General features: G+C 38.9%; 1 protein-coding gene across 1 annotated transcript in view; it reads left to right on the forward strand.

The window, feature by feature from the left end:
* Positions 1 to 512: 512 nt before the first annotated feature.
* Positions 513 to 13,391, forward strand: part of sik2.S (salt inducible kinase 2 S homeolog) — a 102,369-nt gene continuing 89,490 nt past the window's right edge. Inside the window, exon 1 of the mRNA XM_018227743.2 lies at positions 513 to 1,228. Coding sequence (XP_018083232.1) covers positions 1,094 to 1,228 — 135 coding nt within the window. The 5' untranslated portion in view covers positions 513 to 1,093. The remainder of the gene's footprint in view (positions 1,229 to 13,391) is intronic.

The raw sequence follows: 13,391 nt of genomic DNA on the forward strand, positions 1-13,391 counted from the left end.
ACACACACACACACACACACACACCACTGGGCACAGACGGGGGAATGTCACACGTCATGTGCCGCTACTACCAGGGGTGGCGCTGTTCCTCCAGGAGAACCGAGCCCAGGAAACGACATACTGTAAAAACAAAGTTATTGAGCACTATTTAGCGGAACTAATTATTATATTGGTTGATCAGAATAAGGAACATGCGCACGCATAAATAAAGGCCTTGTGCAGCCCCTTCTGCTTCCCAATGTGAGCATACTCCTCGTGGCTCTCTCCCTGATCCCCCGTGCAGCAGCAGCAGCAGGAAGCCGGGGTTACTCTTTTATAACCTAGCAGTGCCGCGTGCTAACAGGCTGCCTCAGACACACACGCGGATGTACACTCTCCCTGTGCTAGCCTTCACTGACAGCTTGTGCACAGAGCTGCTGACGTCAGAGCTGGCTCTGGTTGTCAAGGGCAACCCAATTGGCAAGCGAGCTGTGAAAAAAGAGAGAAGGAATAAAGGGCCCGCCCAGGAGGCCTCCTGCTGCTCTGACGTCAATGGACGGTAACTGTGAGAACATAATGGCTTGTGCACAGAGAGGTTCATTGGTTTCCTGCCGCACAGCTGCCTGTAGTCCCAGTGTCTGCTGCTAGCGCCGCTATTACAATTGTGCGAGGGAATGGGGGCTGCTGCACAACGCTCGGCACTTTGTGAACACTTACGCCGCGGCGACTTGAAGATCTGACTTTATAGGACCTGTGCAAAGTCGGCCCGATTGCTTTGCGTTTTGGTGTCAGACGTTTGCCTGGATGTAGTGGAATCGCGCTGGAGCACACGGCAGTGGCACAATGCACTCGGTAACGCGCTCCATTTGGGAATTGTCTGTCACCGTCAACTTTGCAAAGAAGTCCGGCGATTGCATGCGATCTAGCAGCTGAATGTTGTTGGCCTTTAGCTGGGTTGCACTTGTCCACGAGGAATGGTTGAGGAGATGAGCCCCCGGTGACTTTTGCATGTGCCTGCGATTCCTCCTGTCGCTGCGACTTGTTGGGGGTGTGAGCACTGATCGTGCCGGTTGATGTCTGTTTCCCATTGGAGCTTCCTGGCCCGGCTCCCAGCATGGTCATGGCGGACTGTCAGCAGCCTGTACAGAGGGGTCCTGTCCGGGTCGGATTTTATGACATAGAACGCACTTTAGGCAAAGGCAATTTCGCTGTAGTGAAGCTGGCCAGGCACCGGATCACCAAAACCGAGGCAAGTACTGGTGGATACATCGTGTGAGGGACGCTGCACCCTCCTGTTGTTATTACACTGCAACTCCCTGCACTGCAACTCCCTGCAGCCTGATTTAGTGTAACAACAGCTGGGGAGCCGCATCTTCCACATTTCAGCTTTTGTCATTTCATTATGCCAACAAGGGCATTTTCTGCCCATTTCTTTACCCTGTGACACTGCTTTGCCCTGCTAACTCACTGATGACTTGCTGGGCACCCACTTCTCAAATTGCCTTACCATAGCAAATGCTGGGCACCTATTTATCAAATTGCCTTACCATAGCAAATGCTGGGCACCTACTTATCAAATTGTCTTACCATAGCAAATGCTGGGCAGGGGCGCTTTACTATTGCAAAAGCTGGGCACCTACTTATCATATTGCCTTACTATAGAAAATGCTGGGCACCTACTTATCAATTTGCCTTACTATAGAAAATGCTGGGCACCTACTTATCAATTTGCCTTACTATAGAAAATGCTGGGCACCTACTTATCAAATTGCCTTACCATAGCAAATGCTGGGCACCTACTTATCAAATTGTCTTACCATAGCAAATGCTGGGCAGGGGCGCTTTACTATTGCAAAAGCTGGGCACCTACTTATCATATTGCCTTACTATGGCAAATGCTGGGCACCTACTTATTAATTTGCCTTACTATAGAAAATGCTGGGCACATACTTATCAATTTGCCTTACTATAGAAAATGCTGGGCACCTACTTATCAAATTGCCTTACCATAGCAAATGCTGGGTATCCACTTATCAATTTGCCTTACTTTAGGTAATGCTGGACATCCAGTTATGGCATTGTTTACACCTGGTAATTAATTGCTGGGCAGTGGGTACCAAATTATGACATTTCTTTTCAATGCTTGCTATGTACCCAGCTGTGATACTGCTTTACAATAGTGTTGGTTCATGTTAGACATGCAGGCATGCCATTGCATTACCTTGCCAGTGCCATTACTGTGCTGTTGCTTTAGCCTGGTAAAACCTATTGCTGGGTGCTGGATTATGGAATTTTTTTCCAGTACTGGTTACCTAAGTCTGTCACTGCTTTACCTAGTAACAGCTAGTTCCTGTTACCAAAGTATGGAATTGTTTTCTTACTTCATACGTGCCATTGTTGGGGATCCTAATGTTCCACTGCTTTAGCCTGGTGAGGTCTGCTGGTGCTTACCTAAGTATGGCATTGCTTTTCCCATGAATACCGTGTGTCATTTATGACTCTTTACTACCCCGTAACGGAATACGTAATAGTAAAAATAACAAAATCCTGGCAACTCTAAGAAAAAGTAATGTTTTTTATTCTTAGTTGCCAAAATATAGACATAATTATCTAATTTCATATTTAGCCAGCATCGTCAAAATCCGTATAAACGATTTGCTTTGTGTCACCATGGAGACCAAAAAATCTTAACTAACAGAAATACTTAATCGCCAGCAAGTTTTTAGCCTCTTTAAAAAAACAAATAAAACAAATTGCTTATGCTGTTTCTTTGAAAAATCTAACATCCTTTGGCAATTTGTGGCTACAGTTTTTTTTTTTTTTTTTTTTTTTTTTTTTTGTGTGCGATATCTCCATAATTACAATGCTCGGCCAATTGGGCCAAAGGCAGTAATGTCAAAGCTAAAGTGCCAGGGTATGCTAGGAGTTTAAGTTCAGCAAACTGCTGGTTAGCTTAAGTGGTTGAATACTCTTCCCCCACACTAAGGTGTTATTTATTAAGTTCTGAATGCAGAAATCTCAAGTTTTTTTTTTTTTTTACTATAAAATCAGAATTTTTAGTGGAAAAAAAACCTCACATTTTTCGAGATTTATTAAACTCGGAGGATTGAATCCGGCATCTTAGACCCACTAAAGGTTGTATATAAGTCAATGGGAGAGGTCCCTATCCTATTTGGACGCTTCTGTGGTCTGCACTGGAATTAGCCCGTAAATTTCAGATTTTTCAGGCAAAAAAATCTGAAAAATTCGGGCTTTTCGGGTAAAAACTAAATTTTTTTGTGTTTGTCCCCGATTCAATTACATTGTGGGTTTTTTTTAATAATAAATAAGGTCCAATCGTGGATTCTAGTTTGTTCAGACTGTTTTTATTTAAATAGTCCGAAAAATTCTGAATTTTGATAAATAAGGCCCCCGAGTTGCTTTTTACATTCATACCCAGAGTTACAGGTGACTGGCAAAACCTACTCTGCTAAAAAACTGATGTGCTTTATTCACAAATGCATTTCCAACGTTTCGGTCCTCTCTGGGACCTTTTTCAAGGCCCCAGAGAGGACCGAAAAAGGTCCCAGATAGGACCGAAACATTGGAAATGCATTTGTGAATAAAGCACATCAAATTTTTTCCCTATAAATAAGTGTGTGTCCATTTACTACGATGTATTACAAGATTTGACCAACGCAATAGGTTACTGCACCAGAAGCATCTCTGTTAGAGAATGAATTCCTGGCTCGTTAATATGACCAGTAAGCCGTTTTTAGGCTTATGAAAACAGCATGCATTGTGTTGGCAATTTGGAACTTTTTTTTTTCAAATTTATTTATTGGCACTCTTATCTAAAAGGTGTTTACTGTCAATTTCTGTTTTTGTCACCTGTGTAGTTCAGCTGATGAAAGTGATGCAACTAAGGAATCCATGTCATCTGATGGCCATTTATAGTTTTCAGAGTCCTGTAGTCTCTCTGTATCATTAACACTAAGGTAGATTAAATATCACCCTTGCGTCCTCTCCTTGGACCTCGGTATCCTGTGGCAATGAGATGCTCTTACAGTCAGTGAAACAAAGCAGACAAGAACTAAAAGAGACGGAGTATTCACTGTAACATTTTCCTTTTCATTTGTTGTACACAAGTTTATTATATACTCCATACTACTTGTAAACCTGTGTCCCTAGGGGATCTAATCCAATTAAAGTTTGCCAGATATAATCCAAAGTAATTCTAAGCAATTTTCCAATATTTCAATATTTATTCTATCTAATATATATATATATATATATATTCATACCGGCACTCACGAAAAAGGAATTAATTGCTTGGGTATTATATCTTATATTGTTACGAATTGAGATATATATATTGTATGTATGTTATACAGTTATTTGTAAATATATATATATATATATATATATATATATATATATATATATATATATATATATATATATTTGCTCCTGATACCAGTATCTATCTGGTCTTTTTTTTATTCTCTATTAAATTAGGATTTTTGAAACTAGGTAGCAGAAACCAGCAACCCATGCAAGGTCGACTTCTGTTACCTTGTTTCAAAAGGCAAAACCAGAAGTGCAGAAAGGGAAAGACAAGTACTGCTTTCAGTTGCAAATAACCTAGAGGTTCCTTAGAGTTAGAATCTTTCATTAGGAATACCTGTCTATTTCTCTGTTCACTTTATTGGTGCTTTTGTCAAAGTACAAAAAAAGTTTATATTTATCCTTTAAATATCAGTTTAAGCATGATGTTACAAATTTTACGTTATCATTTTTTTAAAATTCTTCCTTATTGTGGAGGTAACACTATTTGTGACTTTAATGCGGTGGTGGTTTTTTTTATGTGTGAGAGAAATATAAGTGCTGTATTGGGCCCTCTGGCTTTGAAGGGGTTAAGTATTAAACCTTTTTGAGACATATTTTAATCTTAAATGACAACTGTGCCACCATACATCTGCATTTTTCTGTAATATACAGGTGACTATCTCAAGAACCAGTGCTGCTGCCCCACAATATCTGTTTAGTTGAGATATCCTTTATCCTCTCCTTCCGTTTGTGACTTGAAGTAGCAAGCGATATTGACAGCTGCCTTTAATGTAGTCTTGGCTTCCTGTTGATTGATGTATGATGAAGCACTTTGGGTTCTGAGACAAGTACATTTTGTTGCTAAACTATGCATATTGTGCAAGTATGTTTGACCCTGAATTCAGGTCATACAACCCTGTTCAATTTTGCCATTTTTTATTATTGCAGTATTGAAGCTTGTACTTTACCATACCTTTTGCAACACAAAATGCACAACATTTCAGTACAACTCAGATTCCCTATCCAGCTGAAATTTGGATTTTAAAAGGCAGTGCAGGCAGGACCTGGCCAGGCCAGCAGGGCGCCCTAGGCAACCCGGCCTGCAAGCCCCACCCCCTGTGCAGCAAGCCCTGCCCCCAGCGTGCGTATATGTGATGAGACGGACAGGGAGGGAGGGGACAGCAACGGAAGGGAGGCAGAGCGACAAGAAAATGGAGGGTTCCAGGCCTGAGTACAGGTAGAGGACCTGTTTTCCAGAATGCTTTGGACCTGGGGCTTTCTAGATAACGGATCTTTCAGTTATCTGGATCTTCATACCTTAAGTCTACTAGAAAATCTTTTAAATATTAAATAAATCAAAAAGGTTGGTTTTGCTTCCAATAAAGATTCAGTATATCTTCGTTTGGATCAAGTACAAGTACTGTTCTATTATTAAAGAGAAAATGGAATTATTTAGATAAAATGGGGCCTATAGGAGACAACCTTCCCATAATTCAGAGCTTTCTGGATAATATGTTTCCGAATAACTGGTCCCATACCAGTATTGTGACCTATGGCACTAAATACAGTCATACATAGATTTTTTTATTGCATTTTTTAACATTTAAGTGCTAGATAAGAGAAGAAAAAGAAAAAAGTATAGAAAAAAAGAAGGTAGAGCTTCTGAAGGATCAGATTTCAAAATTAAATATTAAAAAATCTGTTTGCTTTTTTGAGAAATGGATTCAATGCAGAATTCTGCTGGAGCAGCACTATTTTTAGTTTTTGGATGAAGTATTCTGGTAAAAATGGCTATGTGCTGGGGGAAAGTAAATATGGTCTTTGTTACATAGATGAGCAGAGAACCTAACCTGGTTAGTTTGGGACAGGCTAAAAGGAGCCATAAAAGCCCTTCACGTGCAAGACATGCAGCATAAGGAGTTCTGAAAACAGAAAGTATTTACTTGCCTTGTGCCATATACATAGCACTGTCTTAATAACAAAAATTAGCGTTTAACTTCTGTTTTCTGTAGGCGTTACACTGCATGTCTTGCATGTGAAGTGCTTTATGTTACATTGATGAGAAATACCTACATATTTATTGTAATATAGTTTAATTCAACAAAAACATATTTCGGAATAATTCACTTTGTGCAAAGGATATTCCCAAGTGCTAGCTGCCATAATACTTGGTTGGCAGTGGCATTCTCAGGAGACTCTGACGCAACAATGCATTTTGTCTGGGACCACTAGTAGCTGTGCTTTTAGAAATCTATGAAGAATTTTTTTGCCTACACCAGCATTATGCTGCTTCTATTCACATGGATAATTAGACATATGAAAGTGCTTACAAATGCTAAAATTTGTAACAGCACATACAAAAAAAAATTGAAAAAATCCTTGACCAGGGTATTTTACTGCTTGATGCATATGCCTGCCTTGAGGATGGGGTTTAATACCCTAATAAATGCAACTTTCCTTTGTATAATGCAAATTATAGTTGTAAAAATTCTGTTTAATGTCTATGAGAAGTAATTAAAGCTACAGGTTTATTTTAAAACAACTTTTCTCTTGACCAGTGCTATGGTGCCCTTTTCAAACATTACTATGCATATGTATAAAGCTGTATAAAAGGTGCGGGAGAAATTTACATTTTATAGCACATCACCATATTTGTTATTGAGAATCAGCTATGTAGCTACTTTCGCAAATCTGGCGGTACTTACGTCAGGTACAGGTATGGGACCTGTCCAGAATGCTCAGGACCTGGGGTTTTCCAGATAAGGGATCTTTCCGTAATTTGGATCTTCAGATCTTAAATCATGTATACATTAAATAAACCCAATAGGCTGGTTTTGATTCCAATAAGGATTGCTTGAATCTTAGTTTGGATCACGTACAATGTACTGTTTTATTATTACAGAGCAAAAGGAAATAATTTTTACAAATTTGTATTATTTGGATAAAATGGACTCTATGGGCTCTAATTCAGAGCTTTCTGGATAATGGGTTCCCGGATAAAGGATCCCATACCTGTACTAAATCAGCTGTTCATATTTTAGCACTGGCCCCCTTTCTCAGATGTAGAGGAAAAATGCAGCTGTAGTATGTTCTGGAGATACTAAAATATCCAGCATAAATTTTACATAAAGGTTAAAGTTGAAACAAATCATAATGACAGCCCATTTCACTTCCTTCCTACTGTCACTGAGTTCCCCTTAAATCCCTTTTAAATCTAAACTCTAATACGCAGGTGCTTTTGTTTTTCTTAAAATCTCCTGCACTTTGAGGCCAGTATTACTTAAAGTTGCTTTAGCCTGCTCACACACAGAAACAGATAAAGGATAAGTAGACATGCGTGGAACTGTAAATTTTAAACACAGTTGTGTGTGTGTGTGGAGAGAGAGAGAGAGAGAGAGAGAGAGAGAGAGAGAGAGAGAGATGCGTGGAACTGTAAATTTTAAACACAGTTGTGTGTGTGTGTGTGTGGAGAGAGAGAGAGAGAGAGAGAGAGAGAGAGAGAGAGAGAGAGAGAGAGAGAGAGAGAGAGAGAGAGAGAGAGAGAGAGAGAGAGAGAGAGAGAGAGAGAGAGAGAGAGAGAGAGAGAGATATCTTAAATGAACTCTTTTGGTGATAAGAGCAGCCTGCTGGCTTCTGATAAGTTGCCAGTCCCCAGAGTCCGTCTCCTAGCCGGTAAATGTAACGTAATGCTGCAAGTCAGAGAAGGGCAACCTATAATCCTCTAGAAATAGCAATCAGCAGGGTTGGAGGCTGTTTTTCAACTTTCACATGTGACAATGGTTCCAAAATATTTGTGAGTGGGTGCTGTAAATTTCTATGCGGATGTTGCATCTAAACTTGGGCTAATGGCTGTAGTAGGAACCCCCTGGGCAACCAGTCTATTTGTGTCCTATGCAGTTTGTATACAAGGATCTCCACCCAAAACCTGTTTTTTGCATAATGAATACATTACAAAAATAATGACATTTTATTATAAGTATTTTCCGGCATAGATTAGTTTAAAACTGTCACTGATTCCAAAGATATTTTTGCAATTGAAATAATTACAGGTATGGGACCTATTATATAGAATGCTCGGGACCTGGTGCTTTCCCCGATAATAGATCTTTCTGTAATATGGATCTTCATACCTTAAATCCTGTAAACAAATAAACCCAATAGGCTAGGCAATTTCTCCTCCTGTACTGCAAATCAGCAGGCTTTTCCTGTTTCAGGAAGCAAATTTAATAACATGTTCAAAACCATCAACCAATGTAGATTGGGGAGTTGCTTTAAAATTTTCTAGAGCGTGTACAAGTTTTAAAGCTTTTTTTTTTTTAGCTGACTTTTTTTCCTGTTTTTTATTTTTTTATTTTTATTTGTGTTGCCGGGTACACTTTGAAGAGGTAACTTAAAAAGAAGAGAGTCAAGAGACTTGGTGCTTGTACATTACAGAAGCCTTGGCATCTGAGCACTTGCGTCATCATAGTACTTAGAATGTGGCTGTTTTTTTTCTTCTTCTTTTTCTCTATTGAATAAATACCCAAGAGAAAAGCTACTGGGCTACAGTGAGCTGCTGTGTGAGTTACATGTACTTCTTACAGGAACCTGTTTTGACTGCTGCCTTTTTCCTCTCTGCCGGCTTCCTCCAGTAAGCACTGGTGTGTGTTTGTGCAGAAGTTCTAACCTCTCAGGGAATAGCTAGTGCTTGGGACTGTGCTGATTTAGCTGCATCTGCTCCTGGACTGTGTGTGTTTTGATTGCCAGTCTTTGGAAAGTCTGGAACAGCTCTGAGCAGGGACAGTTCTCTTTTTATTCTTTCATGCATTTCATCCCTTTCTTTATCTTGCCTTTCTCACTTATTTGCCCCTCTCCCTGTTATGACATAGCTGTACCAATGCTGTTCCCTCTGCCATTTCAACTGGATTTACTAATTATACCTACTGTACTGTACTATTTACTGCTTTTCAGACTCTAAAACCTACAAGGGTAACTAAGTTCTCCTTTCTCCCAAGGCAAATTCTGATCACTGGATCATCTTACTTTATGCCTCACATTACACCAATTAATAAATGCATTCCATATTCCAAGAGCTTTATAGTTTATGTTGACTTCAGACTCAGACCTCTGTCATCTTTATAAAGTTCAGTGCCTGATGACCCAATTATTTCAGTTTTGTCTTCTTTGTAACTTGGACAACATGATTTGAAAAAAAAAAACTATTGGACCAGCAATACAGTTTAAAGTCATAGTAACATCAAAAAATAAAATTGTTTTAAAGTAAATAATTTATAATGTTTTTGTAGCCATGGGGCCACCATTTAATCTGAAAAGGTAACAAAAAGCACAGGTTACATAGCAGATAAGCTCTCAATATGTAAGAACTAAACCTATTGCATTCTGCAGAGCTTATCTCCTATATAACCCGTTTTCTCCTTTTTCAGTTGGAATTGCTCCCCCTATTGCTACACGGCAGCTTTCTTGAAAACTCATTTTTTGGTGTTATTGTTCCTTTAACAAGGTTTGAATATGCCTACAGACCCATAAAGTGTGTTCTTTATCACATCCGGTCTATTGATTTTATTAATAGTCCCTAATATATGGGCAGGACTACATGGCCGATTCCGGCGCGCTGCGCAAAATCGCAGGCGTCATGTCGGATGCGACGGAAATAAGGTAAGTAATTCATTTGTCGTATCGTGTCGCAGCATTGATGCGACACGACTGTCGGATGCAGACACTGCACGCTGCGTCTGCATCCGACATTGTTTATGCAACACGATCCGACACTGCCATTACTTACCTTGTTTCCGTCGCATCCGACGTGACGCCTGCGATTTTGCGCATTGCGGGGGAATCGGCCATGTAGTCCTGCCCTATGTTATGAGGGGGCTCTCTGGAGTAATCAAAAGTACTGGAGCCTACTTGTAGAACTGGGTTTTAGTGACTAGTTAGGAGTCAAAATTTGTTGAGCTATCTACAATCACTTACTCCACTGCAAAAAAGACCTTCAGCCAAGTCTTGAGCGGTTAGAAAAGAGGCATTGAACAAGTGCTGCTGAGAGAACTGGATGAAATGTACAAATATACCAAATTATTAACAATTGGATTCGCATTCTCCAAACATAAAAAGTACATAATTTATTTGTACAACTTCAAATAACATATAATTACAAGTGCATTAGTCATTGTTCTTATTTTTAGAAATTCCAATTGGTGAACTGTAGAGCACTGGGCATTTTAGTTTGCTACTCTCCATAATACATTTACATGACAAGTAAAGGTTTGGGTAATTGAGGGCCAGGGCACAGCAAACGATTAAATATAATACACCCTTTTTAATTTGCTTTCCTGGATGTTGCGTTTCTGTGCAGAAAAATGGCTTTTCTTCGCGGTTACGTGCATGTCAGCTCACACTGTAACCTTGATCTGCGTCAGATATATGTGTTCTGCACAAGAATGCACCACAGCTAACAAATAACTAGAGCATTAAATCATTATCGTTATCAGAACATAGATATGAGCTTTGTTGATTGCTCCAGCTGCCCCATCCATATGGAAGACTGGTACCTCTTGTAAGTACGGAAACCTCTTATTGACTTATGTTACATTTTAATCTTAGTGATAAGGGAACAATGCTCTTTTGTGAATAAGATTGGAGGGAAAATGGAACCAAGTGGTACTGCCTAGCATATTTTTCCTAAAGAAAATGTATATTTACAGTACATGTATGAAATGACATACCAAGTGCTGCAATCTTAAAGGGCAAATAGAAGTCCATATAAACAGGCTTCTGTTTATCAAGGCATAAGGTTGATGTGCTGCCCTCCTTTAAACCCCAACTTTGGTTCTAGCGCAGTCCTTTTTATGTAAGCTCTAGTTCAGGGGCCCCCAACGTATTTTACCCATACCATTTCATATTTTTTAAAAATAAAGTGGGAAAACGTAAAATTGATTTTATTTTTAAAAAGTCACATTTAGGGAGTTATTTACTAAAACTCGACTTATTCTCACTATATATATTAAAAAAAAAATGCGACAACTTCCAAACCCTGAATTCTCTTAATTTACCAATAAATCCAAACAAAAAAAGCACGTCAAAAGTTGCGACAAAAATCGCCATTCAGTCGACTTTTTCCATTTGACGACCGAAAAAAAGACTTTTTGGATTATCGAACAAAAACCAGCCTGAAACCCTCGAAGATCACAAAGGCAAGAAACATCAACAAATTGTTAAAGGGACTTCTACATGATTTTGAAATGTTTTAGCTGTAGTATTTTTCGATTTTTAGCAGCTATGGAGCATAATAAATCTCAAAAAAAATGTAGTCTAAAAATATTTGTTTTTCCCCTAAAAACCAGAAAAAAAATTTGAGGCTTCATAAATATGCCCCTTAATGTATGCATTTTGTATGTAGGTCTTTATATTGTGCATCTGTACTCGTTTTTAGTAAAGTATTCACATTGTGTTAGTGTATCTATGTTGTCTATCTACCCGTTTGATCCAACATTATATAAGGTTATTTTTAGCCAACACACATTTGCTTTTTTCCTTGTGTGAATGCAGCACATGCACTTAGTCTGTTTTTCCATGCCAGAGTCACGCAGCATTCTCCTGCCTTTGTCATATCTAACATACAGCTCATACCTCACTGGAATGAAATAAGCCTGAAAGACATTGTCTTACTAAACCATTCCAATTAACCCCCTGCTGCTGCTGCTGCTGCTGCTGCTGCTGCTGCTGCTGCTGCTGCTGCTGCTGCTGCTGCTACTGCAGGAGAGTTTGGAAACCAGAGATTTCATTCATGTATTTGCTTCTCAGGCTGTGGTATAAAATGCTTTGAGCACAATGCAGCAAAATAAATTATAAAGAATGTGTTTGGGTGACAAAACATAATAAGGTATATTTATCTACCCACTGTTACCTCAATTTGGCAAGTAGCCTGTTCGGTCAGTACTTCTGAAGTTGCAGAACTACAATCAAAATCCGTTTATCTGATAGACGAATGGTGTGAGATATAGGTTTGCAACTTTTTCAGAGCTTGTAGAATCTCAGTGTGAGGGCCAGTATAAAGACGGTTTATCTTAAAACGATGTAAAAAGTGATAGTAGTGTTCATTTTTGATATTGATATATTAGCTGTCTTTTAATCAGCAGCTGTAAAACTTCGAATTCGTTCTGCTGTCTGTTGCAGAGAAATAAGAAGACTTTAGATCCTTTGTCATTGAAAGGATCAATCTTGACTGACATCAGTTCTCTCTTGTTAGTAAATACCATTTCTGACAAATACTGTAGTGCTGCTTGACTGTCGCATTGATTTCTCTGTTAGTACTGCTCTGCACATTCTAGACTCTTAGGGATACTTTAATAAGCCATAATGGTCAAAGAGCAGCGCTCCAGGTTATGTCAACCAATGGAAGCTTTATAAAAGAAATTGGTCAGAAGGTCAGTAATCCCAAAGACTAGTCAAAGCAGCACCAAATTGTCATCCAGAATAACCAGATTAACACTGAGCAGATTTGCCTGGAAAAATGGGCCAAAATCACACACAGTGTCCAAAGCTCATGTGTGCTTACTCCAAAACATTAAAAACTAATATTGCTGCAAATGGTGCATCTGCAAAATATTATTGTGGGACCAAAACCATCAATGGTCAATCTGTCTCCATCCAGTTTGCACATTTTATTTCTTAATCTTGCCATTCACTTACCTTCCTGAACACCAAAACACCTCTTGGCAGGGCTGTCGTATGTAGAACTTTCACCTGCGAGCGTTTTTGTGGAGGCCTTTTAATCAAAATTGCAATTGTCACAAATTTGAGTTTTTTAAGTCTATAAAAAAAAAAATACATAAAGCCTATATTTAGGTATTCGCGTTTTTCCCACAATTGTATTCAATTGAGTTTTTTACTTTTGGATTTTTTTTAAATTGTGAGTTTATTAGAAGTTGAAAAAAACTCTAAACAGGCAGATTTATCAAAATGCGAGTTTAGATTTTAATAAATAAAAACTCGCGCACGTTCAATTCATTGCTATGGGATTTTTGGAAGTGTATTTATCAAATGGTGAGTTCTAGTTTTCACCGATTGATAAATATCCTTCTAAAAATCCCATAGGAATGAATAGA

This window comes from Xenopus laevis, chromosome 7S, assembly GCF_017654675.1.
Source record: "Xenopus laevis strain J_2021 chromosome 7S, Xenopus_laevis_v10.1, whole genome shotgun sequence".
Classification (NCBI taxonomy): Eukaryota; Metazoa; Chordata; class Amphibia; order Anura; family Pipidae; genus Xenopus; species Xenopus laevis.